A 27,375-nucleotide genomic window follows, 5' to 3' on the forward strand; every position below is an offset into this window, starting at 1 on the left:
CAAGAGGGGAAGAAAATGTCTTTTGTGATTGAAATAATTTCAGCCTTGCGTGACAAACACTTTCGTATGTAACATCTACACTAGTATCAAATGTCTCCCGTCTTCAACGTCTTCAGCGTGGTTTTTCCGTGCGGAAATAAAAAGCCCCAGTTATTCTGAGTTACCCCGCATGGTAAAAGTGATAATTGAAAATTTGCTTCGAAATGCGATATTTGGATTTTGAAATATTGGTAATTTTTAGAGCGTTCCGTGAGCTCCAAATTAAATGACATGGTTCCGTTTTAGACTTAAACCATACCTCCATCCTTCCTATACAAATTCATAAAATTGATATGAGCTTGCTTTCTTTTGCACTTTTCATGAGCAAAGTTCATTTGCCTCCACTCGGGGCACTGATTTCCGCCATTTTACGGCTACCGACGCTCGTTTCAGTTTTCGCGAATTTTCTAACCAATTGAAGTAATTCAACTACTTTGTGCGGGTAAACTTGTCCGTATCCGAAAAAAAGCACGATGAAATATGTATGACTTCTAACTTTACAGTTAAGGGTAAGATTGTACATTTACTTCGATGTTCAGAAAAAAAAATAAACAAAAAGCTTTAGAAAGGTCGAATCTAACATGTATACGGTCACTCCCGTCTCATCATATACCCAAGCAAATTCTTTTCAACCACCTTCTGTATTATCAACAACATGCACCTTTGCACTTGAAAATCAGTGTTCAAGTTCAATAACTTTATGTACGTTTACCCTCCCAAGACCAATTACGAAGCTAAATGACCTAAACACTGCTTTTCCCCTCTTCAAATCACATCTCTGAGACATCTGCATGCCGTTGGCATTTTTTGTTATCCTATAAATGCCTGCTTATCAAAGAAATAAAGGAAAATAACCAGTAAAACTCGGTCTCTAAATTGCTTGTGATCACAAAAGAAGTTCAAGTATACGTTACTCAAAGAGAGTTTCAAAATCAGTTTAACTCATCTAAAAACAATAAAGGGGGCAAGTTTCCGAAAAAACTGTGGTGCTGCATCGGTGGGGGAGCATAAAAAGGTAAATTTGATTTGATCAACCGAGTTGACAATGTAAATTGGCCACTATAAAGAGATACAAAGCGTTTCGAGCGTTCACCCTCTCTCTCTCTCGCGTCGACGAAAGGCTTGCGCTTGAAACGTCAGCTTTCAAATTCTTTACGGCGGCCAATTTACATTATCAACTCAGTTGATAAAACCAAAATTATTTCGTTGTCTGAAAAACACTTATTAGACCACGCGGTGGCTTAAAAGAAGTGGAAAATTAAATAATGATTAGTAAATGGAACATCATGTTCAATTCATTTCTTGCCTTTATATCTGCTTCAGATAAAAGTTGCTGCACTTTCACCGTGTCAAAAAAGGGCTGTCGTAATAAGAACAAATAGTAAGGGATTAATCATAGAGTAGAGGGTAGGAGGGGATGGGTCATGTGTAAATCATAATTCAATCTGATCATGGTTCTGGAAGTGTTTTATTAACAGTTACGTTTTAATGAGTTGAATTCAAACTTTGAGGATGGCTATTTTGGGTCTAGTTCCTTAGGGAATGAAGAACGCTACCTGAATACTACAGTGGAGTTCAATAAACTGGTAAGCAATGCCCCTAACTCTATGTTAACTTTAAAAATAAGCATATTCTTAAAATAGGAACTGCAGCAGACTTTGAAAGCTACAGAAACCCTGACCTGTCTAAATAATAATGACTTTGATTTTCGTTATCACAGGCCACCCGAACTGGTACCCATGTTAAGTGAAAGGTTGTAATATATCAGCAATTACTTAATGTTTTATGAGCGTCACGATTTGTCAAGATGGTGCGACATTTGAGTGGTATTAAATTACCAACTACTTTTGACAACTTGAGCATCTTCTTTGACTGGTATGAGGAGTAAAATCTCACAGATTTGAAATGGCAAATGAAGCCTCAGTTATTTCAAATTTGGTTTCAGGAAATTTACACCACAGGTCTTGTTGGAGTGAGATAAAGGTAAGTAAAAGCAAAATACTTTCGCCATAGAGCTTTTTAGGAGGGGGTGTAAGTTATAGGATTCAAAGGTGTGCTATGTTCAATCATACAATCACCAAGGGGGAAGGGGCCTACTGAAAATGCTTTCATTAAAAATCTGATTTTTCCAGCCCAACCCCCCTCCTGCACCTTGTGACCAGTCCGTAATTGGTCAGCAGCTGAAAAAAAGTGCTGATCTATGCCACTTTATATTTTTGCTATTAGTGCTCTCTTAAGCTCCAATTTAGCTACAGCTTCCAAGTGAACTTCATCTGGACCATCAGCAATCCGCAAGCTCCGTGCTTGACAATAGAAACTGGCCAGTGGAGTATCCTGACAAACACCTTTTCCTCCATGTATCTGAATTGCTCTATCAATGACATTACAAGCCATTCGAGGAACAACAATCTTTGCCATGGCGATCTAAAAAATATAAATTATCCTTATGTACCACTTTCTAAATGCTTTGAGGTGTTGCTATAAGAAGCTGCTCAGTAATCATTATTATTCATCTTATTTCAAGTATTTTAATTTTTGAAATCAAGTAAACAAGATGAACTTTTATACACTCGCATCATATGAAATCATTGATAAACCTTCCCGAGGGAACTCATTTCAGCGATCAGAGTATTCCTTAGGCTGTCTGTCGATTCGCTGTTTTGCTTTTCAGCCGTTTCCTCAACTTTACTTTTTTTGCCGCGGGGTTTTCCTCAACTAACTTTGCCTATTACTTAAAGTTCAACAAAAAAAACCTGACTGCTATGCGATACTTTTCCCGGGAAAATCTTGATCCATTATCATTGGAGGTCCCGTCTTCCCATTGGTTCGGGGTTTTAGGAGGCGAGATAATCTCCTGGTGTGGCGCTAGTTGTTTACAATGTTTAGGAGTCAAAATCTCGCATTTTATTTTAAGAGGAATACATCCACTTTGAGCAAATTTATAGGATAATGTAGATTTGACTGATTTTCGACAAACTTCGCCAAAACATTCCAGGGATAATGACGAACGAAAGTGTGTCAGGGAATTTTGATATTTGAAATATTTTCACATTTAGGTGTCCATTTACGCAACACGTTTCGCATATTTTACGCTGCTCCAACTTTAAATGCAGATATCAAGACAACCAATCAGAATATCGGAAGAGCCTGACACACTTTTGTTGATTGATGCCTTGTGAATAAGACTGTACAGCTATTTTGCTCGTGCTGCGGGATCTGATACCCGATAAATTCAATAGAAGGACCCTCGGTCGTTTCACGCCTTACCGGCTCCTGCCACTCCCTAAATGAAAAAAAACGCCTAAATTATATTTTCATCGTATACTGCATGTATTAAGCTTTTTTTATGTATAGTTTGTTAGGGATTTTCTCGAGACTAGCGCGCGTAGGAATTTTTTCACGAACGACACCCGCGAAGGTGGGAAGCAACCTTAAATAAGTAAGGTATTAAGCAGTTGTAATAAGAGTGCCAGGCACTAACTTTGATTTGGGACCTTGTCTTTTATAAATTTAATGTAAGGTCTATGTTCAACTTGGGCCACACCTGATTCTTAGCAGCCTTGTTTCCAAGCCTGTCAATGTTATGAGCAGCATTAAGGACTAACAATCTCGCCTGCTCAATTTCAATCCTGGAAAGAGCAATCTGTTCTTGAACCATCCCCTGAAAAAGGTAAACCTAGTATAGTACATATCCCATCATTAAAAATTCAGCTAATGGCTGATTTGCCCACAGAAAATGGTAAAAAAAATCAAACTGTCGGACCTTTTCTGACAAACGTTTTCCAAATGCCACCCTTTCCAAAGATCGCTGGACCATAAGGTCAAGAGATCGCTCTGCCAAACCAACCAAGCGCATGCAGTGATGAATACGGCCTGGACCTAGACGACCTTGAGCTATTTCAAATCCCCTTCCTTCACCTACACACACAAGAAAATAAAATTCTAAGAGTATGAGTCACTCTTCTCTTTAGACGCTGACAAACTCAAAAGGACCTATCAAAATAAAATGCAGTCTGGTTACTTTAATATTTCAATGTTCATTACTATATCAGAGATCCTGGGTACGCGCCAGAAAGTCGCCCCTGTCACACAGTGTTTGCATATAACAATTCTTCGCCGACGGCGAGGTGAATATCGTAGAATAATCCCCGAGACGAAGTCGAGGGGATTATTCGACAATATTCACCGAACCTGAGGCGAATTGTTTTAGTATAATTTCAGAGCTGAACAACAGAGAAATTTCTAAAATCATAACACTTGAGTAACATTTATTAACATTTTGTCCATAATGTTCGCTTAAGAAAAGATATTATATATACATGGTTAAAAGATCAGGAAAAAATTATTAAAATGTTTAAACCATACGTTTTCGGCTCTTTGCCATCATCAGAGTGACAAACAGCCGAAAACGTTGGTTTAAACATTTTAATAATTTTTTCCTAATCTTTTAGCCTTGTATATATAATATCATTTACTAACATTTTATTTAAATATTTTAAATAAACCGCGTGGAGCGGTTTGTATAGCGTCATATAAGGAACCGCTCGACCAATCAGATTGCTGGAAACTCTCTCCTCAGCTCTGAAATTATACTAATAGAAATTACCCCAATGTAAATGAAACTAAAATAAAAGCTTCGATTTCTCTTGAAAGTATACGCACATCATAATTACGTCAAGTAGTTGGTTGGAAGACATAATACATTGTCACATTATTTTCATCGTGTCCAATCGATATTATATAGTGAAATATGGGCGCCTTCATGACGAAGGATAATTTGTATTACTCGCAGAAGTCTTGATTATTTGCCGGATATGTATTAAGTGTCGGTGGACTCATAACAGACTTAGGAAAGACAATATATATTTATAAACTACTTGGAAAAGTGCACGATGCTAAAAATCGGCTTTGGTAAAGGACGTGAAGGGTGGCGATTGAGAATTTACCACGTGGTATACCATCATTTCGAGCTTCGATTTATTCGCTTACGAGAAAATGGTTTGAAAATATTCTTTGAATAAATAACTCAAATTTGCGTTGAATATGGAAAAGGTAAGCATAGCTTTCAGTTCGAAGCGAAGGCCAACAAGGAAAACTTACAAGCCTGTATACCTCGCTGGAAGTCTTAGTTTTGGCAGTTCTGAGGTTTTGCAGGGTTTGGCAAGCCGTCCTTGTGGGTTATTCTTGCCACCTAAACTTTCTTTAATATTTTACTTTCCCTTAGCTTGTGGAGGCTTACTCCTTTTCATTTTGAATTTTAGAATGTATTTTGACATTCAACCACAAGACAGTTCACCTTATTTCAACTATTAGAAAATGTTCAATCAATCAATCTATCAACTTTATTAATGTGTCAAACTCTTCTAGCTGGTCACAAGTGGCCTACTAATCGGGGACACCTGGTGCAGAAGGCGACAAACGTATTAAACCATCATAGATTTCTCTAATCTCTATTGTAATTGATTAGAAGATTCTGAAGAGTGGATCTCTGTGGCTTGGAAGAACTAATACGATAAAGCTGATCGCTTACAAGTTTTACAAGATCTTAAGAGCGACTCTCTGTAGGGACCGAGTGAGATTGAAAAAATGTGGCACAAGGTCGGAAAGATGGACCCCTCGATATTTCGTCCAGAGATAGCCTATGGTATGCTAAGAATCGTGATGTAAGTCTTAGGTTCTAGAGTTTTTACATTTGAGAAAATTACGAAAAACCGTCGATCACCCGTGAAACCGAAAAATCCAAGAAATTAGGTCAAATTTCATGATCAGACAATCGAACTCGCGTGAAGGCGCATAACAAATTATGGCTTTCCTTAGTTTATAATTTTATTTAGGAGGTATTGGTAAGCTGCCTTGATGATATTTTAGACTTACAATAGTAACTCCGAATTCCTGGAGAGCAAGCGAAGAGAGCCGAAATTTCTAGACTCTGAAAATCAAAAATTCCATACCGTTTTCAAACATCTCAAAACATACTCGGTATTATGTAGGATTCTTTCAAAATTAAATTCTACTAAGTACAAGAGATGTTTTTGAACGTGATATAATTTTTTTCTTGGCAAAAGTTATTTCTGAGGCGAGCGGCCCCATGCAAGTTGACCCAATTTGACCTTTCGAAGAGATTTTGTTTCACCAGGAAATGTAAACAATTCGACAAGCCTTAGCTCACTTTCTGAGCAAACCATTGAAAAACCCTGCCATTTCCCATTAAAACTTCCCAGTAAACCTGAAATAATACTTCGATGACAGCTTACCTTCCAAAGGGGTGTTTGAAGGCAAATTATTTTGACGTTCTCAGTTAATTTTTCCATTGCTTTGTTGCCACGCTTCACTGATAATTTAGGGTCATATCTTGACATCGAGCTTGTACGCCGGTTCCAGGCTAAGCTTGTGCAACACTTTTCCGCAAAATCAATCCCGAAGTTCCAATATCTACCTCTCAGTGAGCAACCCTTTTATATTCATTCAGTTTCTTGTATGATAAAAAAAATTCGTGAGCGCAAGACGTAAATCTCGGTATAGTGGGCGTAACGCAATCTTTCCTTCGTCACTTCCAGACCAGGTGATTAATTTTTTTCTTTTTTTCTGACAGGGGAGGGGAAAAGAAGTTTTCTGATGCAATGTTGCACGCAATGCATTTAGCGGTTCATTATATGGCCACTGGAACAATTTAATTGAGATTTTCCTTCATTATATAAACATACACAAGACTTTTTCATGTCTTTTGTTCCAAATATTTATACAGTAATTCACTCAATTGCTTTTGCTCAAATACCTTTTTCTTTCGAGTTAAAATGGGACAACTTCCCATTTTTCTCCTTAGCGCAACTTAGCTATTGCTCAGCTCAGTGGGTAGTGGAAAATAGCTTAGAGTTCGTAACCATACCCTATTCACTCCCCCTAGTCCCCTACCCCTCCTTTGTGCTAACTTTGAATTTAAAGTGAGTGAAAAGAAAATGTATTTGGGGTAAAGGACGGCCCATTCCATTTTCTTTTAGTTAAAAGGGGGTTGGGGGGGGGGGGGGGGGACTGGAAGATTTTGAAAACAAAATGTGCGGGCGCAAGCCGGAAAACAAATTTCCTGCTGAGCGCAAACTTATATAAAATCCCTGCAGCATCTTAGTGACATGGACTCTAAGGAGAATGCCCATATGACAGTGCTCCTACGATTGAAGTACGCTTAGGTTAGGGTTTGGCGTGGTATTTGGGTCGTGATACTGAACAACGTACCCTCCTCCCATCCCCCTACCCACCCTTGTGCTAACTTTGGGCTTTACTTTTACGCTTTGCAGCGACATTTTTGACAGTACTCTTCAATTTTTTCGGCATAGGGTTGTTTACGTTTGATGGTTACATCAACAGCAATGTCAAGCCCGGCGCAAATGTCTCTTAGTTTTGCAACCGATAACTTGTGTTACGAGGATCGAATTATTTTTACTGAATCTGTCACGCAATCCCAGACTTTTCTAGAATTATCTATGATCTGTAATATTCCAGAAACGTCTTTCATGTGACTCAGCAGTTTCCAAAAATAGTACAACTTATAATACGCTATAAATAGTAATAGAACATTCTGTATAACTAAAGTAAATGTATAAAAGCTGACTTATGAGAAGTACAAAAGAGATTTGCCCGAGGGCTTACCCTCGTGGCTTGCTGACTGAACTTTTGGAAGCTATGATGTGACGAGGCTATGACCTTTTGACCTTGCGATATCCGGAGAGAAGACGATGCAAAAGACGATAGTCGAGAGAGGAAGAAGATAGAGAATACAGAGTTTACTATGGAGTCCTCCGGAAGAATTTGTGTACAAGGAAAGAATGCGATAAATCAAGAAAGCCAAGCGCTGTGGTCTTCAGTCGGCGGATGTTGGAATTGGAAGTTGATCAAGACGACGAACACTTACACGGCATGAAGGATTGTAAGCCTGCTTTATGAACTGCTTAACTTAATCTTTAACCTAAGTAAATTAGACAATGTAAAACTAATTAAATAATAGTTAAAATGGGTAACTGCTTGTTGTTACATTTTTGTTGCGTGCCATACATCGTACTACGGAGTCTATTTTCATATATGCTTTGTTAGCGGACATTTGTTGGTCATTCGTGCACGTAACACTTGGTCGTGTTGAGTTTCCCTCCTGAGGTCATTTCGCATAGATTATATTTATCGCACATGATGGGATACCCCGGCAAAAGTTCGCAAGAAACCTCATTCGTCAATTCTTTGATGGTTGCGTCCTGGGTGGCACATTCAATCACCTCTTCAAGATCATCATCGTTAAAGAGACTTCTTTGCCGCAAGTCTGGAGAAGAATCCAGCGACCTGAGATGCAGTCGGAAACTCTTCACTACTGAACATCCGTTTCCCATGCGAGTCCACGGCAGACATCATAGAGCGCGCAACTGATGCCGCATCACTTTTTCGTCCTGACCGCTCACCTTGTTGAAATTTCTCAGTCAGGTAGTTCTTTTGCTTGTACGTAAATCTACATCTACGGAAAGCACTTGACTTGAGCGCCCAGCCCTTCGGTAGTATGTCGTGAAAAGATGGCGGTTCTGCAACTGCGTCCAGCTCAGGAAGAGCTGCGCATTGCCCCTCAAGCCTTTGAGCATATCCAGCAGCAGCTCTATCCACTAGAGTATATCGCTCAAGAGCACGTTGGTGTTTTTCACAATCTAAATGCCGCTGCATTGATGAATATCTCACAAATGTCTTGACACAACCCTCCTCAGGACAGCTGAAGATCGCTGCGTTACTGTCTTCCTCTTCGATATGCACTGGTGGATGTGGATCTCGAACTGATGCTTTTATGCGCCTCTCCTTAACAGATGTAAATGCGCTTGAGTAAGAGCGAGTAACTCCGGTAAGGGTTGGTGGGTCAGATGGGGATGGGCAATGCAATTTGTCCTTAGGGATGAGTGTGCCATCGCCGATACCATACGCCCTCTAAACTAGTAGCCCTTCTTCCTTGTACTCGACATTACAGAGCTGACTTATACCCTCTATCTTTGAAGACAGCACCGTCGGGACTTGGACAGTCTCACACAATGCTACGTTAACACCAGGAACTCCACCAGAAGAGAGTATCGCGTCTCTCATCTGCTCAGGCGTCTCGATATCATTTCCAGCGTTAAGATAAATCCTCATGTGTGATTTTATAGTCGCAGCCTTCCGATCACATGCCGCCTTGCCCCCTTGTGGATCAGAAAAATCTAGACGCCTGATCTTGACACCTTCTTCATGGCCAAGAGCTGCTGCACAGACGAGAGTGGTTCCACAGTGGTAACAGCCGGCATTATCCTGCCGATAACAGACGGTCTTGAGCCCAGGCATGGCGAACTTGAGCTGCCGAATAACATCAGCCATAACGGCAAGGACTGCGCAGCTGTCTTGATTACACGACTTGAAAATGTGTGCGAACGTTAGCATCTGCAACTCCCCTCCCTCTCGTCTTGTGGCAACTGTCAGATGCCATGGGATCCCGCGTTTACCGAATCAATCGGTCTGGCTTTCTCTATACTTCCGAGGAAGATATTTCATTGCCCAGTCTTGAACAATTAAAACAGACGACTCATCAATCGCTTCCAAAAGTTGTACTCTGGCTCCATCCTAATTGATGGAACGGAGGAGATGACACTTCCACGCTAATATAGCGGTCCTTACATTCTTGACTCGGAAAACAAGTTCTGCCTTCGTGTTGGATGTCATGTTTTGACTTTGCGCAACCAAACCTTCCTCGATATCATTTAGAGTCCACCTCAATGTAGCGCAGCGCTCACACACGTCATTGTGATAGTGATCACATGTGGCCTGGAACGAAGGCTCCTTCGGGTCGCTTAAAGCGAATGACCTGCAGTGATCCGCTACTGTAGAACTCTGGGAAACGTGGACCTGCGATAAACGTTTGAAAAAAAGTTATAATTACGACGAGCTGCTTTAAAGAGTACTAGGCAGAAGGATAGAGAAGATTTCACATGACTGTCAGACTTGCGTTCACTTCGTTTTCCTATTGATTGAGGGGCTTAGTCTGTTGTTAGTGAGCCAATCAAATGGCGAACCAAACCCAAATGCACGTTTACTCATGTCACTACCAAACGCAAGTCAGACATATTTCGCCTCCTGATTGATTTGTTTTTTTAATGGGTTCCGCTCCTGGTTGGCCGAGGAATATTTTTTGTGGTTAGTTTTACAACAGTCAAGTGAAATCCGCTCTAACATTTTGTTATCATATTTTCATTCCGTATGGACCGATTGGCACGCCCATTGAGTCAGTCCTTTCTAGTAATTAGCCTTTGAGTGCCGGACAGTAGAACCGTGAAACTGACAAATATTTAGCGGTAAATAGCACCAACTGAACAAAAAAAAAAAAAAAAAAATGATGCTATTTCATGGTATTTCGATTAAATTGCTAGAAGGTGGTAGAGGTTGTTTTTCTAACTCCGAAAACTGGGCGTGTGTGATCGCAGACGCCATATTGAAAGCACAAGACAAAGATTTGGGGCAAGTGACATTGAGAGGTATAGGGGTATCTGCCTAGCGCGGGTCACACCCACCTTAAAGTCGCTTTTAAGGTACCGCTTGCTTGCGCGTAGATTATTTTCCTGCTGTTTCGCCCATCCCATGCCTTGTCCTACATCTCCAAGGGTTTCAATAACATCACACAGATCGTCAAATGCTTCCGCACCTGTAGCACTAACATAATCGAGGCCTTGAACCGATGTCCGAACAGATGCAGCGCACTTGCTCAAAATCCGCAGAAGGGTAGCGCGGCTTAGTGGCGTGAACCCAGACTCCTGGCAGTAAGTCATATACTGGATGACTATTCGCTCTGGGATAATCATCCGTATGACGTTTGGAACCTTGATAGTCTCTTTCGTCGATAACATGATTGTTCTTTCGCCAAAAGGCAAATCTTGGATAATATGGGGACTAGTGATGAACGCTACGAAGTGGTCGATTTGAGCAGTGGATACTCTCATCCTTGGCGTCGGAACTGTTAGCACTGGTGCTCCCCTTCCATATGCTAAGCAGTGGCGTCTGGCCTCAGTAAAACGATACTGAGATAAATCGGGTATCCAGTGTCGGAGCTGATTCAGTGTCAACTTATCAGCCATAATAGACAGGATTTGCCGACGCGTCTCCCAGCTGTCCGCTGCGCGGTAGCATTCAGCGAGTGCGCTCATCATGGTTTCGTCGACTGAACTGCTTGTGGCTTCCTCTCCGTTACATTGTACACAAGAGGAATAGACTGCCTTGAAGTGAGAACCACTATCACTTGGAGCTATGTCTTGTAGAAGTGTAGATAGACCTTGACTTGCCTTCCGCACGTAGTAGCGTCGTGTTCTTTCACTCGCTTCTTCTCGAGGCCACTGTAGCCGAGAACGAATGGGACTGATTTCTCGAGTGCGCAAGTAATCATTGAGTGGGTCAGTGATCTTGGACTTTGTTTCGCGCTTTGTTGTAGCTGATGCGCTGTCAAAGGAGATCTCCTCAGAGGAGGACGAGTCGCCGCTAAGTGGCAAATAGAAGCTTCCTCCTGGGGTGGCTGGGGCACTGTGTTCAGGACGAGTAAGAGTCGTCTCCTCAGCCTGGAACAGCAACGTCAACTGTTATATTGCGCACGGTTCATGAGGCTTTTCCATGTTAATATATGGAAAACAAGGCGTGGCATAAATGATTGAACTTTAGAAACAACCATAACATTAGCGTTGCTAAGTATAATCAGGGAGTCTGATTAAAAAAGAGCGATGCAGAATAAGAGTTGTGTGGTAACTTAATGAAATTTAGGCGTTTACCCTGTACATATAAAATCAATGGTATGTGCGAGACTCCCAAAATAGCTAGTACTTACCAAAGAAAGCTCATGGATACTCTCTGAAAGGGCAATAAGTTGTGGGTCTTAGCAATCAGCTCTGACATGTTCTCCAAGAGTTATCCTACATTTACTACATATTCCTTGAAAAAACGACAAAACAATAATAATTATTGAATAATGATTCAATTTTAGTATTCAACATTGCTCTTCCGAATGTAACTTGGCTCTTATGAAACGTAATGTAGCACTGCAGTCTATGGATTTTATTCCAATGGACACTTACCAGAGCCGACTGGAAGAAATATTCCAGCAATACGCAAGATTAATCTAGAGATGTCTTTACTGATTCCACGATCCGTAGTACGAGATTTGCGGACGTGCTTCGACAGCTGGGCTGGTATACGGCAACGCGCCAAACCCCTTCGCCACCCAATGCCCAGCGAAGAACGATGAGCGGGACAAATATCCATGTCAGAAATGTTGGAAGGGAAACTGAAGATTGAAGACCTTGCTAGAATCCGTTCCACTTCAGTGTCTACGCCGCTGTCGGTCTCAGCCCAAGAGAGCTTTTGTGGCGTGATATATCCCTGTTACAAGTTAGCAAGGGAACTAAATCTTGGACTTTAGTGCTTCGAGGGTCTTGACCGCAATGGCCACCAACTAGCCGCTGAAACGAGTAATTTCTCTCCATTTTCCAATTCTTTAACAGATGACGCAGAGCAAATGACTCAATTTCAACAGAAGTAAACATATGCGTTCTAATTACTCGGGATGCCGAATTGTAAATAATGTTTGATTTCAATTTGTTTTTTGACAAAGTGAACGTTCGAGTTATGCAATACACTTTAACAGACCTAAACTCATTTTCCTGCGCATATCTTTGTAAAGTTGTAAAGATTTTAATCCAGTGGAGTTTGTCCGCGTGATAAGGTTTGCTGAATTTAAGAAAAAGTTAGAAGCCTCGCACATGCTAGCTTCGCTTATCGGGCAAGCGATCGACAAGTTCGATTTTGAAAGATAACAGCTCGAACTCTGTGAGAATTCTATATTTAGAACTTTTTGAGAGGTAAACAAAGCGTTTGCAACAGATCTATTTGCGTTTGGTAATTATCTGTTTTAAACTTAGATCTCCCTCGTTGGTAACCGTCAAAACAGTTTTACGTGCTCTATGGTCGTACGAAAAGAAACATGTCTCGTGCGAACCCTAAAGAAAATCATTTTCAGTTTCCTACGGGATATTTTTCGAAGAATAATAAAAAAGCGTGCGCGTACCTCTGCATCGAAAGGTATCTAGTTAAACACACAATTCCTAAAAAGTTAGAAGCACCACGAAGAGGACCTATTTGCCTGTCCACCTGCCATGGGCAAATTGGTAATTAAATTAATACAAATAACAAAAACTGGCTTTGCGGCCAGTAACTTTTTCAGATATACATTACTATTCCCTTTTACCTAGCTTTAGGAAATCATGAGCACTGGACCCGCCCAGGCATTTGAATTTTGGAGCTAAACTCGATAGGATTTCTAGTTTGTTGCACAGTCACTAGAAAATGGGAAAGTAAATGTGTCGCATGTACATACACCGATTCAAAGTATTGTATACAAAGAACTCTCCTTCAAAATAGGCGTGTAATAAAAAAAAACCAAAACCAAAACATTTTATGCTACTGAGGAAGAAAATGAAGAAATGAGCAAAAGCAAGACAAAAATATCCATGCGGATGTATTGCGGCACGTGATAACTTAGATGTAAAGACTGCATGACATCGATCTGGGTCTATTTTTCAGTTCAATTAGTTCCTTCACTTCTTGCCTCTTTTCATTAGAAGCATTCAATACAAAACTCCAAAAATAACCAGAGGAGGCTTTATATGCAAGACATGGATCCAAGTCCCGCAAAAATATTGCACAAACCAGAGAAACTAAAGGTGCCGTAGCCGTATGAACAGGCCGGTGGCTGAGAACGGCAGCAAGACACAGGAAAATTAGCGAAGAAAATCAAAGTTACTTGCCTTCAAACACCAATTTGGAAGGTACGCTGTCATCGAAGTATTATCTCAGGTTTACTGGGGAGTTTGATGGGAAATGGCAGGGTTTTTTTCTATGGTTTGCTCAGGAAGCGAGCTAAGGCTAGTCGAATTGTTTACATTTCGTGGTGAAACAAAATCTCTTTGAAAGGTCAAATTGGGTCAACTTGTATGGGGCCGCTCGCATCAGAAATATCTTTTGCCAAGAAAAAAAATATATCACGTTCAAAAATAGCTATAACTTGCACTTGCTAGAATTTAATTTTGAATGAATTCTACATAATATCGAGTATGTTTTGGGATGTTTGAAAACGGTATGGAATTTTTGATTTTCAGAGTCTAGAAATTTCGGTTCTCTTCGCTTGCTCTCCAGGAATTCGGAATCACTATTGTAAGTCTAAAATATCATCACGGCAGCTTATCAATACCTCCTTAATAAAATTATAAACTAAGGAAAAACATAATTTGTTACGCGCCTTTACGCGAGTTCGTTTATCTGATCATGAAATTTGACCTCATTTCTGTGATTTTTCGGCTTCACGGGTGGTGGACGGTTTTTCGTAATTTTCTAGAAAATGTAAAAAGTCTAGAACCTAAAACTTATATCGCGATTTCTAGCATACTAGAGGTTATCTCTGGACGAAATATCAAGGGGTCCATTTTTCCGACCTTGTGCCGCCCCTCACGCGGTGGTTAGGTAGAGTGACTCTTAATGGGTCATGTGGGTATTATTTTCCCTCCCGAAATGAAAGAAATAACAAGAGCTACCAGATTACAGAACAGTCGTCCTTTCCGCCAAATCAGCGTGTCAACTAATGTGTACAAGTTTTCTTTTTACCCAAGGACAATAGTATTATGGAACAATCTACCTACCAGTAAAGACGTTAACTTAAATGAGTTTAAGGCAATTGCCCTTGCAGCCATCAAGTCATCTAATTGACATCTATCACTTATTTTGATCTTTTAGTTTAGGAATAGTACGTTATGTTAAAGCTATATTTATATATTCAACATGTTTTATTGTTGTTTTTTATATTTATTTATTTGTAATTCATAGATCATATTTATATCAAGAGTTTTAACTGATTGTTGTTCATTACTTCGTGCCATTGTTTTTTAAATTATTATTTTTTATGATATTATTTTGAAACTCCTAGCATAGTTTTTTTTGCTGCCTTGGAGTATAAAGATTAAAGATCGCAATTGAAATCAAAACCTAAATAATCTAGTCTTAAAACGAACTATTCATGAACAGTCAATAAAGGAAAACGAACTCTTTATAAGCTGTCATATATAAGAAACCGCAATCGCTTAACTATCTAAAACCATAGAGAAGCATAGAAAAATAATCACGAAAATTTCGATAATCACGCATTGTTCAAACTTCGATAATCACGCATTGTTCAAAGTCATGCAACGAAACTAGAACTGTTCATAACAGTTCTCACAAAGGTCAAACAGGTCATCAAGGACAAAACGTCGAAAAAAGTTTGTGTTTGACTGATGCTATGTCATAATTAATGTACGTAACATCCAAGATGGCGTGTCTCTAACCACGAACGTTGTAAAAAAGGGCAACTTCAAAGCACTCTTGTCGCTAATGCAAGGACAAAATGGCAGTTATTTTCAAACTTCCTAGGAAAAAGTCTTCTTACTGAGATAAACTTTTTCTAGGCCGTACTTCCCCTTTATTGTTTTTTTGGGAGCATTTTGTCATTCAAGATTTGCACTTGATATCTAAAACAGATTATTTTGTATCTAATAACACCCTATTTGAATTTCTGTAGTAAGCGCGATGCGAAATACTATGCCTTGAATTCAACATGGTATGGAAGTTTGTCATATTAGCCAAGAAGTGAGCGAGTGTGTTATTTTAAAGGGCCAGTTGCACTATTCTAGCAAGTGATCAATGTTCACGAGCTATTCCTTTCTAAACTTAAGAAAACAAATAATAGATGCCAACGAGTAACCTGCTGGTGTTCCGCAAGTTCAATCAACAGCCTTCATTGACGTCATTACGTAACATCAATTTCTGTTTAATGTTACATGTATAAATATTGTGCTCTGTCAGTACCAATATGCATTCCAAGACTATTTTTTTTGTTTCCTAGAATTTGGTGTAACTAAGAGTAAAGGTTAAAAAAACAAAACAAATTAAGAGTAACCTGTGTATGAACATACCCAAGATAACATTACAAGCTGGTACATGAACATCTTTGAACTCAATCTCATAGTGGCCATGAGGAGCATCTGAATTGCAAAAACAACGAAAAAAAATACATGTACCTAAGGATGTCTCCATTTTCCATGTAAAATCTCTCAAAAAATAATCATATCCATTTTCAATGCCCCTTAAAGTCTTTGATAATATATTTACCCTTTCAAACACAACATTTACATTCTGGGAACCTTCATAGTTTATAAATTAATCTGCTAAAGCCTGATTATTCATGTTACATGTAATTCTTGGGCAAGCCTAAAAGCTGGAAAGACAGAAGAGTGGAAAATGACTCCAAATCTTAAAAGACAGAACTGTGGCAAATGACCCCAGATCCTAAGAGGGAGAATGGAATTGACCCTAAATCCAATAAGGCAGATTACAGGCATCAAACAGTCAATTTTTTTCCCAAGTTTATTTCTTCCACTGATATGTAACCTGAATTCATAGCAGGATGATGGTGTTTTAGACACCTGGTACTGAAGAAATTCTTCATGTTCTTATTGACAGCTACTTTTTTCTAACTTTCTTTTCTCTTTTTCAGACCCTAGGAAATTCCCATGCAAATGACCCCCACAGACCCCACTCCAACTAGTGATACTTGAAGCCTCAAAGTTATTTGTGGACAAAGAAACGTTCATAAAAGGGGCTCGTAACAATTTTAGGACCTACTCGCAAGGTAGTCTCGGTTTGTAGCAGCGTGGGGCTGAACGTCGTTGTAATATTCGAAAGTATAACATTAAATAAACTACCGTTAAACACAGTAACAGTGATGGTTGGTCGCTCTCAGTTATTGCTCGCTCGAGCTCACCACGAGGTTTTCCTTATATGGTAAAAAGGGCACAGGTAGCCCAACATACAACATCACCTCCTCCCTTAGCAAAGAAAATGTCCACAATTCGACAAGTTACTAAAAGTTCTGAAGTTCCTTGTAAGTTCAATCGTTCTGGAGGCCTTATTGTCCTTTTTGGTCTGTCAGCTCTTCCTGGTGTAGTAGACAGGGTGGGTTGGGATGCAGGTAACTCTCTTGGTTCAGTAAGGGGACATTCACCAGGAGTACTGGTATCCCCAGTTGGAATCATGGTAGGGAGTACTGTTGTCGACACAGGAAAAGATACCTCCACTGTGGGGCTACCTCAATATTGCTGTCGCTATGGGAATCCCCAGCAGACAATAGGTGATCGACATGTACGTGACACATTCGATCCCCAACCTTTATCTGATAGGCAAGTGGACCTAGGTGAAGGAGAACAGTTCCTCTATTCCACTTATTCTTCCCACGGAAATTTCTGACTAACACCTAATCCCCAGGTAGGAATTCTCTGGTCTTCTGGCGACCCTGGTCACGCTGTTCTTTCTCCATCCTTTGTTTTTTCTTCAACATGTTGGGTCAGGTTAGGTTGTAGCAAGGATAGTTTGGTGCGAGGTTGGCGTTTCAAGAACAAGGTAGCAGGCGTCTGATCTGTTACAGTGTGAAGGGTGTTTCGGTAAGAGAAGAGGAAGCTAGCCAGGCGTGTTTGCAAAGATGCCCCCTTCTGGAGCTTGCTGGTCTTGAGGGCCTGTTTTAGGGGTTGCACATACCTCTCAGCTCCACCGTTGGAGGCTGGATGATATGGTGGTATCCGGTTATGAATAATACCATTTGACTGTATGAGGACTTTAAATTCAACAGAGGTAAACTGGGGGCCATTATCGGACACAATCTCTTCAGGGAGAAGAGACGCAAACAGACCACTTAGCAGCTCAACAGTTTTTGCTGCAGTAGTTGACTGGGTCACATATAACTCAGGCCATTTTGAATGGGCATTCACAATAAGCAAGTAGTTGATTCCTTCATATTCTGCAAAGTCAATATGTAACCTCTGCCAGACTCTAGTAGGCCATTTCCATGGAATAAGTGGGGCAGGAACAGCTCCCTTCTTTACTTCCTGACAGGCGCTGCAATTACGTACTGTGTCTTCAATGGCAGTGTCCAATTTGGGCCACCACAAGTAACTCCGAGCTAGGGCTTTCATGCGGCAAATGCCGCGGTGATCTTCATGTAGACTGCTTAGCATGGCTGATTTGTACTCATCTGGGATGACAACCCTCATTTCCCATAGTAAACAATCTTGCTCTGCTGACAGCTCATTCCGATGATAGAGGAATGGCAACAGTTCTTCGGGTAGGCATGATTGATCAGGCCAGCCATTTCGTAAAAACTGCAGAACAGTGGAGAGGACTTTATCCCCCTGAGTAGCACATGCAATGTCCCTACAGGTAATAGGAAGATCATTAATAGCATAGTTAAAATAATAAAGTTCACTTCCCTGACAGGCTGCCACATGATCAACCGGCAGCCAGGAAAGTGCATCAGCATCAGTGCATCGGTACTTGATCTCATACTAATAAGATGACAAGATCAGGGCCCATCTTTGGAGTCTAGCAGCTGCTAACGTTGGGACCGTGGATTTGGGTCCCATAATGGCAAGAAGTGGTTTATGATCAGTCTCAAGTAAAAGTTTCCTTCCGCACAGATATTGGTGGAATTTCTTGACCCCGTAGATGATGGCTAAAGCTTCTTTATCAATTTTAATAATTCTTTTCACTGGAGGACAAGGTCCTAGATGCAAAAGTTATGGGTCGTTCTCCGTTTTCCATGATAAGAGAAATAACCGCTCCAATGCCATATGATGAGGCACCACATGCCAAGACTAATGGTAATTTAACATCATAATGAGATGGCTGAGAGTAGTTGTTGCTTGGCATCATCAAATGCCTTTTGACAATCAGGACCCCATAACCAACTCACCCCTTCTCGCAGAAGGTTGTTTAGTGGCTGAAGCAAGGTAGATAGATTGGGAAGGAATTTCTCATAATATTGAAGCATGCCAAGGAAGGACCTCGGCTCAGAGATGCAAGTAGGAATAGGAGCTCCCATGATACCTTTGACTTTCTCAGGATTAGGATGTACTTCTTCTTTATCAATTAGGTAACCCAAGAACTCCACTTGATTTTGCATAAAGGAGCATTTTTCAGCCTTTAGTTGAACACCGAACTTGGACAAGCGTTGTAACACTGCTTCAAGAACCTTCAAGTGTTCTTCTTGAGTAGGTGCTGTTATCATCAATGTAACAAACAACTCCGGGAACCCCTTGGAGTATTTGATCCATGGTAGACTGGAAGATAGCAGGTGCACTTACAACTCCGAACGGTAGGCGATGGTAGTGGAATAATCCTTTGTGGGTGTTGATCGTAAGAAACTTCTTCCATTCTGGATACAGGTTAAGCATGTTTCAAATTTAATTTAGTGAATTGTTCCCCGCCTGCTAGCACTTAAAAGATCTTGAGGAGTCGGTAATGGATACTGGTCAACATCTATGTCTTGATTGATGGTGACCTTATAGTCCCCGCAAATACGGATGGACCCATCTGGTTTGGGTACCACCACAATTGGTGCCGCCCACTCACAGTCTTTGAAATTCTGCCTTCTTTCTCCAACCGTTCAGGTTCAGCCTCAACAGCCCCCTTTAAGGCATATGGGACGGGCCGTGGCTTAAAAAACTTTGGGATTGCATCTGATTTAACCTTGACTCTTGCTTCGAATTCTTGGATGCTGCCTCCGTCGTTTGAAAACACCGAGTTATACCTGGTAGTTAGCTCCTCTATCGCGGTGGATACCTTGAATAGTTCAACCCAATTGAGGCGAATCACACTGAGCAATTTTCGGCCAAACACCAGGGGTTGGTCAACAATCTCAGCTACAACAAGTGGAAGGGCTGCTTTCTGACCCTTGAACTCTACATTGACTTGCATTTCTCCCAGGGTAGGTAAAACTGCTCCAGAATATGTTTTGAGCTGGGCAGTACAGGGAGACAGACTTAAGCGTTTGTAATGTTTCAAATAAACTGATTTGGGATTAACTGTGATGGCAGCCCCAGTATCCACCTCCCATGTTCACTTCTTCTCCTTCAATTATTATTGGAACAGTTACAGCATGAACTGCAAACATACCCAACGGATCATCCTCAACTTCAGAGGCTTCAACATGGTGAGTTGCATGGGATTCCTGTTCACCTTTAGTGCTTTTACTTTTGCAAACTTTAGACAAATGTCCAACTTTTCCACACGAGTTGCATTTATACTTCTTGAATTTGCAGACATCGGCCAGATGATCTGGTGATCCACAACGATAACAGATCCTTGCTTGATCCTTGTGTGTTTCATATCAGTACGAGTTGATTTGTTAGCAATTTGATGAATAGGAACCGCTACTGATAATCCGGAGAGTCCGGTGCCCCATAATTCCGCCGATTGCCGTTTCTCCATTTCCATCGATTGGGCAATTTGTACTGCTTGGTTGAAATTAAGGACGTTTTCACCGAGAAGCTTTCGTTGGATATTTTCCTTTCTAAGTCCAGCAACAAAACGATCTGGTAAGGCATCGTCAAAGAAATCACCAAACTCGCAGTGAATGGTTAATTTCTTTAGCTGAGCTGCAAAATCCGCCACACTTTCGTCATCTTTCCGAAACCGATTGTGGAAGTTGAATCGGTCGGCGATTACGGCAGGTTTGGGGTTTAAGTGATTCCTCAGAACAGCAACTAGTTCCACATATTCCATGGTATTAGGTTTTTCCGGCGTTACCACGTTTCTCAACAGCCCATACGTTCTTGCTCCAATTGCGGTAAGCAGAACTGTGACTTGTTGCTCCTTCTTTACTTGGTTTGCCACCATATAATTCTCGAGGCATTCCACATACGAATCGAAGCTTTCTTTTGCTTTATCGAACTCAGTTATATTTCCAATAATACTCATCATCCCGTCCTCGTCGCCAGATGTAATATATTCGAAAGTGCAACATTAAATAAACTACAATTAAACAAAGTAACAGTGATGGTTGGTCGCTCTCAGTTAATGCTCGCTCGAGCTCACCACGAGGTTTTCCTTATATGGTAAAAAGGGCACAGGTAGCCCAACATATAACAGTCGTTACATTTTGAGAGACCTGGAAACATCCCTGTGATCTCCTCACATTTGATTTGTGTCATCAAATCAATGCAGACCTGACCTAGAAATGTATCAGAGTTAAAATTGTTTGTTGTAATGAAGTAAGTCAAGTTGGTTTTCACGGGCAGTGCCACTTTTCATGTTGCAACTAAAATTCTTGGCAAATTAGTATAACAAAAGGCATTTAAATAAGTTCACAATGTGAAACTGCGTGCATAATGGTTCGTTATTTTTTATACCACTCAGTAAAAAAAAATCAATAACCGTTATTATGAGTTATTGTTGTGGGGATGAATGCCAAGTGCTTGAATGTCTGTACAAACAGTTCATGTGCAACATGCCCTAACAGGTTGGTTAATTGCGACATTAATTGTTGAATGCTTGTAAATTATCTCTCCATTAGGATTAGGGTTCATTTTCCACCATTCCCTCTTTTAGGATTTAGGGTCTTTTTCAGCCATTCCGCCATTTCACCTTTGCGGCTAATTAAATTATAAGACAAATTATAGAGTTTTACCTGAAATCAGCAGAAAAAACATTCTGCCACTGACACAATATATTTGTATATATTTGCAGTTATGTCCTTGATTTTTCATTTTAACTCAATATTGAGTCATATTGCTTAGTGTCTAGACAATCTAAAACTGGGTACTAATGACAAATTTGACAAAATTGTGATATATCATAATGTGAAAGCTCAGTAAAATCTAGTCTAAAAGATTTCATATTTTGATTGTGTGTGTGTGTGCTGTACTGTTGTAAGTAGTGTCAGCAATATGAGAGTAACCACTGTAATTGTTCTGTAATTGCAGCCATAAAAGTAAACTAAAAATTTACCATTGTAACCAAAGACTGTAAGAGGCCTGACTTTAATAACTCCTGGAGTATCTAATGGAACCAACACCATAGTGTGACGCTTATGTCTGGGGAAAGAAGAAAACAGTTAAATTAAGCAAATCGGCTGCCTATGAGACATAATGAAATAAAATGCTTATTGACAATAAAAAAACCTCTCACAAATTGACTTTTAAAAAAAGGAAAAAAAAACATTGTATGATCATGAGCCTTAAAAAACAATCTAAAAGGACTAAAGCAGTTTTACATTACAAAACTTTATTGATACTCTCCAAGAGGAGAGTGTCAAAGATAGTAAGGTAATGAAGAACAGTGATACTACAAAAAAATAAAACATGTAAACAAGTCAATAACATAAAAAGAACAATATACAAGCTTAATGCCTATTTAAAAAAGTGTTCAATAACTATTAAAAAAAATCCAATCCACCTTAATTCAAGGTGGAATTTAAAAGAGGACACAGACTGTATGATTTTCAGATTGCAACAGAGATTATCCAAATTTTCCCCAAAGAGACCGATTCACATTGGTGGTCACGTGACTTGAATTGGGTAAACATACCAAAGAGCATGGCGGACGTCACTAGTTTGCTTGTAAAAGGTGAAAGGTTTTTGGCTGTTAACGAGCTCAAATGGGAAAAATCGCTATCAAACTTACCAAAAATGAGCTCTAACAACATAACTAACTTTACAAAGAAAACAGGAAAAAAGGAAATGGGCCCAAAGGGTTACAAATTGTTTGCCGAAAATTACCTTCACGATGTTTACACGGCTTCGTCACAACAATGTCAGTGGGTGAAAGGCAGGTGTTATCGGTCTCAAAGAAAAACTGAAGAACCACATTCAATGAAAATAGGGTTAGACAAATCTGGAAACTGTTGTAAATCCAACTGTTCTTGTAAAGCAGGGTAAGTAATGTTAACAATTTTGAGTCGTAAGTCGCTATATTCTTTCAGACGGAATGCTTCGATTCAACATAACCAAGGCCATTTTGCTTTGTCATTTCATTTTTTAGATCTGGTGGTCACTGCAACCATGTTCTTGGCCTTTTACACTTGCTTTGCCATTGGTAATTCTTAAAAGTCAAAGAATTACCAGTCGACAGAACGTGTACTAGCTTGCCACAACAGTGGCACAAACCACGAACTGATAAAATCGAGGCAGAGCCAGCGATGACGTCAACTTTTGCAAAATCGTGCAAAGATAAGGAAAAGAAGAGGAAACGTGCTCCAGTAAACTGCAAGCTTTATGATGCAAATGCTAAGAGAGCTATGAGATATACTCTATCTAAAGAAGAAAGAAAACCACCTTTTTCATACCTCCTTCAAGATCAGCAGAGTATACAAAGTATAAATACTATATTTGGAAACGTGCCACTTGGTTCTTACCTAGCTTATCAACTTGTAGATGAAAGGAACAGAAAAGTAAGTTTGACAATTAATAGACTAGAAAGTGAGACACTCCTTTCAGGAAATCAGCCAGACATAGTTTTACCCTTCCCAGATATACCATTTCCTGTAAATGATAATCAGGAATTTGACAAAGTAATATCTGAAAGGCCTCCAGAGGAACAATTCTTCTTGCAAAGAATTAAAGTGTCAGACTCAGAGGCACTAAACATCCAAAACATAACTGTGCAACAGAGTCTGTGTACAGAGTGGTACAATTTTAGAAAGCAAAGACTCACAGCTTCAAACTTTGGTCGAGTGTTAGCACGGAAAAAGAAACCTTCAGAAGCATTTCTAAGAAGTTTATTCCAGCCAAAAGATTTATCAAAAGTGGAATCTATAAAGCATGGCAAACAGCATGAATCTTTGGCAAGGAGTATTTATAGTAGAAAAATGCAAAAAAGGTTTAACAAATTATTCACAGTTTATGAAAGTGGTCTTGTTATCAATCCACTTTTCCCATATCTGGGTGGCTCCCCTGATGGAAAAGTATTTGATCCATCTGAAAAGAATCATTTTGGACTGCTTGAGATTAAGTGCCCCTTCAAATGGAGGGATAAGTCTTTAGATGAAGCTTGTCAAGACCCTACCTTTCATTGCCAGGCTGAAAATGGCAAATTTTACCAGAAGAGAGTACATGTTGATGGATACTATGCACAGGTCCAAGGTCAGCTTCTTCTAACAGGACTTAAATGGTGTGACTTCGTGGTATATTTGAATGTTTCAAGGTGTATTAATGTTGAAAGAATCTACCTTGACCATGACTACTGTGAACAAACCCTTTTGCCCAAGCTGAAAGAATTTTATTTTGATCATGCAATGAAGTACTTGATTGAAAATTAAAAAAGAGAACTTATGAATAAATAGATAAATAACTAAATAACTATAAATTTACATTGTGATGTATTATGGACTGTTAACTATTGGTTCCATAAGGTTTGTAAACATACAGCACCCACTCCATAATTGATTCACAACACCAATCATGCTAACAGGAATTCTGGTAGAAAAAATGAAAAACTTTCTAACATTTCCAATTGCTCTTTCAACATGGATTCCGTGTTGAGCCATTGTCTGAGTTTTAATAACATCACTCTCGTTAAATTTTGGCTCTTCTCCAAGAAAAGGTGGAATATTCAGATTTAAACCAAGTTTCTTCAAACCGTCTTCAATGTCAAAACCTTTATCAGCCATCACTGAATCATGTCTTTATCTCACCTGCTTCAACTTTCTGTTTCAATAATTTTAGAAACCCACTTCTTGTGGTGATTTCCTTATCAGAAATAAGGCCACTATATAGTTGTGATACAAACAAGATACCTCCTTTGGCATTGACTCCCAATAGACATTTAAGAGTGTTTGCGGACTTGTAAGTAGAATAACTTTGAGATTGTGTTAGGAGAGAAGATGGGCATTCTATTTTCAGTTCAGTACAATCTATTATTACAAGAGTGGTTGGATACTTAGCTTTGAATTCTTGAGGCATTTGGTTGATAATAACATTTCGATGAGGCCATATTTTGATCTTACCAAAGAAGATATACAAATAATTGATCCATGTAATAAAAATATTTGAGACATTTGCTTTAGAGATAGAGAATCTCAAAGCTAAGTCAAGATTGGTGAGTCCTCATTTAAGCTTCTTCATAATTAGAAGAAATTCATCTTCTACAGAAAGTTTGTGGTTTCGAGAAGTGGGCACATTGTTTCCTTCATCTCTTTAACTTGATGAACTATTATCATCATCTGAATCTGAATCAGAGTCAGAATCAAACAAGATACCAGTATCTACCCGACAATAATTTGCTATCTTCTGTCTAATCCAGGCAAGACAAATTCCAAAACTTATCTGAATTTCTCGTAGTCACTGAATCCTGTGAAGTGATTAAAATACTCCTTTCTGGTGGCTTCAGTACTGGCACTCATAAGCAAACTTTGAACTGAAAATCTGTGACAACAAGGTAGTTCTACCTCTACTTGAGTCCCTCTTGATATTTTTTCTTCGCAACCAGCTTCCTTCCAGCTGGATCCTTCACCTTCAGAAGCTGTTTCTGTTTCTTCAGCTGCAGCTAATTCATTTACCCACTGTAATTTTCTTCTCTTTTCCGGAAGGCTTCGTTCCAGAGCATCTTTCGTCCAGGGGAATAACCTTTTTTTGTTACTGTAATTATTAATGTAATCGCTTTCAAGAAAATGAGCTGAACAGACTTTAGTACTGTCCGAAATGCGACAATCTCTCTTAGGGTCTCTTTTGATTCTCGTTATCCAAACCTAAAAAAAAATTTTTAAAAAATTTAGTGAAACATATCACTTGTTGCTTCACTTCAAGAAGCCAGTCGCGGCAACAAATTGTCACATAAAACACTCGAGAAAGATAACTTCTTACCTTCTGTAAACTATTTCCTTTAGGAAAATAGTGAAAAGAAATTGTACTATCCGTCGAATTATTTTGACAACCCTAAACGCAGCAATAATGGACCATTTTGCCTAGAATTATTGACTGCGTACCAAGCTTTGTCCAGAAAATTCAAGACGTCAGCTGTTTGTTTACCCAATTCAGATCACGTGACCCACCGGAAGTAAATGAGACTGAATCGGTCTATTGGATCTTTATCCCTCACCAATAGAAGAGGCTGTTCAGGGACTTGAAATATCGGGTATAGTGATATTAGATATGTCGATTTGAGCTTTAAGTTGATTGGACATGTAAATGTGGGCATGCACATTAATGATGAATTAAGCCAGCAAAATCCCTTCTGCAAATAAAGGAAAAGTGTTAGGCCTTTGTCAGAGCTTCCTTTTTGTGTAGGCATGTTTAAATTATATAATAGGATCACATTTTCCTCTCACCCATAGTTTTGTATCAACTTCAGTTTGGCCTTGTTCTTCCTGAACCCAAGGAGAACACTGCTAGGCCATAGATATGTTTTTTGAAGACCAGGGTATCAATAACAACAATCAAGGTTATACAACTTTTAAGACATGAGTGTCCACATGAGTGTGAGTAGTTATAAACTACTAAATACATACACTGGTCATTGCCTAAGAATACTTGCTCGCTATTACAGAGTTGTTTTTGTTCAGTTTTCCCTTGAAGTAGTCCTTGAAATTTGCTGTGAACATTATAAGCATGAGATAGTGCTAGATAAAAACCAGATTAATGTAGCAGATCGACTTGTATTCATGTAATTGTGCTGGAAAAGTTGTCTGTTTATGACATGCATACAAATTTGCATCTCAATCAATTTTTGCAATGGTTTCACTGTAAATATTTGCATGGCAATCCTAGCTTCCAAGATGCTAGGGGAAGTTCTGTTCAGCAGAATCCCTGTCTCTGGAATACAACTCCTAATAATGTTAATTACCGGTATTATAATACTTTTAACTTTTACAGCCTTTTCTGACTTTTGTTTCCTTTTATGCCTTGCTCCTCTATAACTTACTCCCTAGCTTTTTTCCCCACTGACAAAGGAATATATTTTTATGCTATATCATCTTCCTTATTAGATAGCATCTTTAAGAATAACTTTGTAGCACTTAATTATAGGAGCTTTAGAGTTATCAAAATATATATTTATTAAATCAACTCATGTATGGATCATCAACTATACATGATGTGATTATGGTTTACTAGCTTCATAATTATGTACCAGTAATGTAGATTTTTAGAAACTAATGCCAACAGTTTTGATAGTATAGTTATTTCTGTAGTTAGGTAATGCAAACACTGTTAGGCACTGTAAGTATTTTAAGTTATTGTAACAAAAGTTATCTGTATTTTAACGTTGGTATTGTAGAGTACAAATGGTCAATTCTACACGTGTTTTTTTGTAAGTATAATGTGCAATCAAAAATAAATAATTAAGGTTCTTTTCCCATTTGATTTCTCCAAGTTGGTTGTCAGCAGTTTACTTCAGGTTCCCTTTGCCTTGTATTCTCCAGATATAAAAGGGGATGGTAATCAAAACGCCAGTTGCCAAAAA

General features: G+C 39.4%; 2 protein-coding genes and 2 pseudogenes across 8 annotated transcripts in view; 1 reads left to right on the plus strand and 3 right to left on the minus strand.

Annotated features, from left to right (window-relative positions):
* Nucleotides 1-1,488: 1,488 nt before the first annotated feature.
* The window catches only part of LOC111332566 (acyl-CoA dehydrogenase family member 11), a 135,719-nt gene continuing 109,832 nt past the window's right edge, over nucleotides 1,489-27,375 (minus strand). For 4 of the 6 annotated variants that reach the window (XM_022937924.2, XM_088744373.1, XM_088744371.1 and 1 more), the window contains 5 exons: nucleotides 21,928-22,013; nucleotides 16,065-16,133; nucleotides 3,803-3,957; nucleotides 3,584-3,700; nucleotides 1,489-2,463 (listed from right to left, as the gene is read on the minus strand). In XM_022937924.2, the coding sequence (XP_022793659.2) occupies nucleotides 2,248-2,463; nucleotides 3,584-3,700; nucleotides 3,803-3,957; nucleotides 16,065-16,133; nucleotides 21,928-22,013 (643 nt within the window). In that variant the 3' untranslated portion in view covers nucleotides 1,489-2,247. Of the gene's footprint in view, nucleotides 2,464-2,920; nucleotides 3,323-3,583; nucleotides 3,701-3,802; nucleotides 3,958-16,064; nucleotides 16,134-21,927; nucleotides 22,014-27,375 lie in introns of those variants that run through there. The other 2 variants (XM_088744374.1, XM_088744372.1) reach the window with 2 other exon arrangements.
* Nucleotides 6,663-16,055, minus strand: LOC148716488 (uncharacterized; annotated as a pseudogene). Its single transcript, XR_015995091.1, has 4 exons — nucleotides 12,141-16,055; nucleotides 11,894-11,997; nucleotides 10,596-11,630; nucleotides 6,663-9,933 (listed from the first exon to the last, which is right to left on the minus strand). The product of XR_015995091.1 is annotated as an uncharacterized LOC148716488 (transcript).
* LOC148716489 (uncharacterized) lies at nucleotides 22,508-27,270 on the plus strand. Its single transcript, XM_088744376.1, has 2 exons — nucleotides 22,508-22,852; nucleotides 22,960-27,270. The coding sequence occupies exon 2, from the start codon at nucleotides 23,117-23,119 to the stop codon at nucleotides 24,233-24,235; it is 1,119 nt and encodes a 372-aa protein (XP_088600502.1). The 5' UTR covers nucleotides 22,508-22,852; nucleotides 22,960-23,116; the 3' UTR covers nucleotides 24,236-27,270.
* On the minus strand, nucleotides 23,751-25,874 carry LOC148716490 (uncharacterized; annotated as a pseudogene).

This window comes from Stylophora pistillata, chromosome 14 (assembly GCF_964205215.1).
Source record: "Stylophora pistillata chromosome 14, jaStyPist1.2, whole genome shotgun sequence".
Taxonomy (NCBI): Eukaryota; Metazoa; Cnidaria; class Anthozoa; order Scleractinia; family Pocilloporidae; genus Stylophora; species Stylophora pistillata.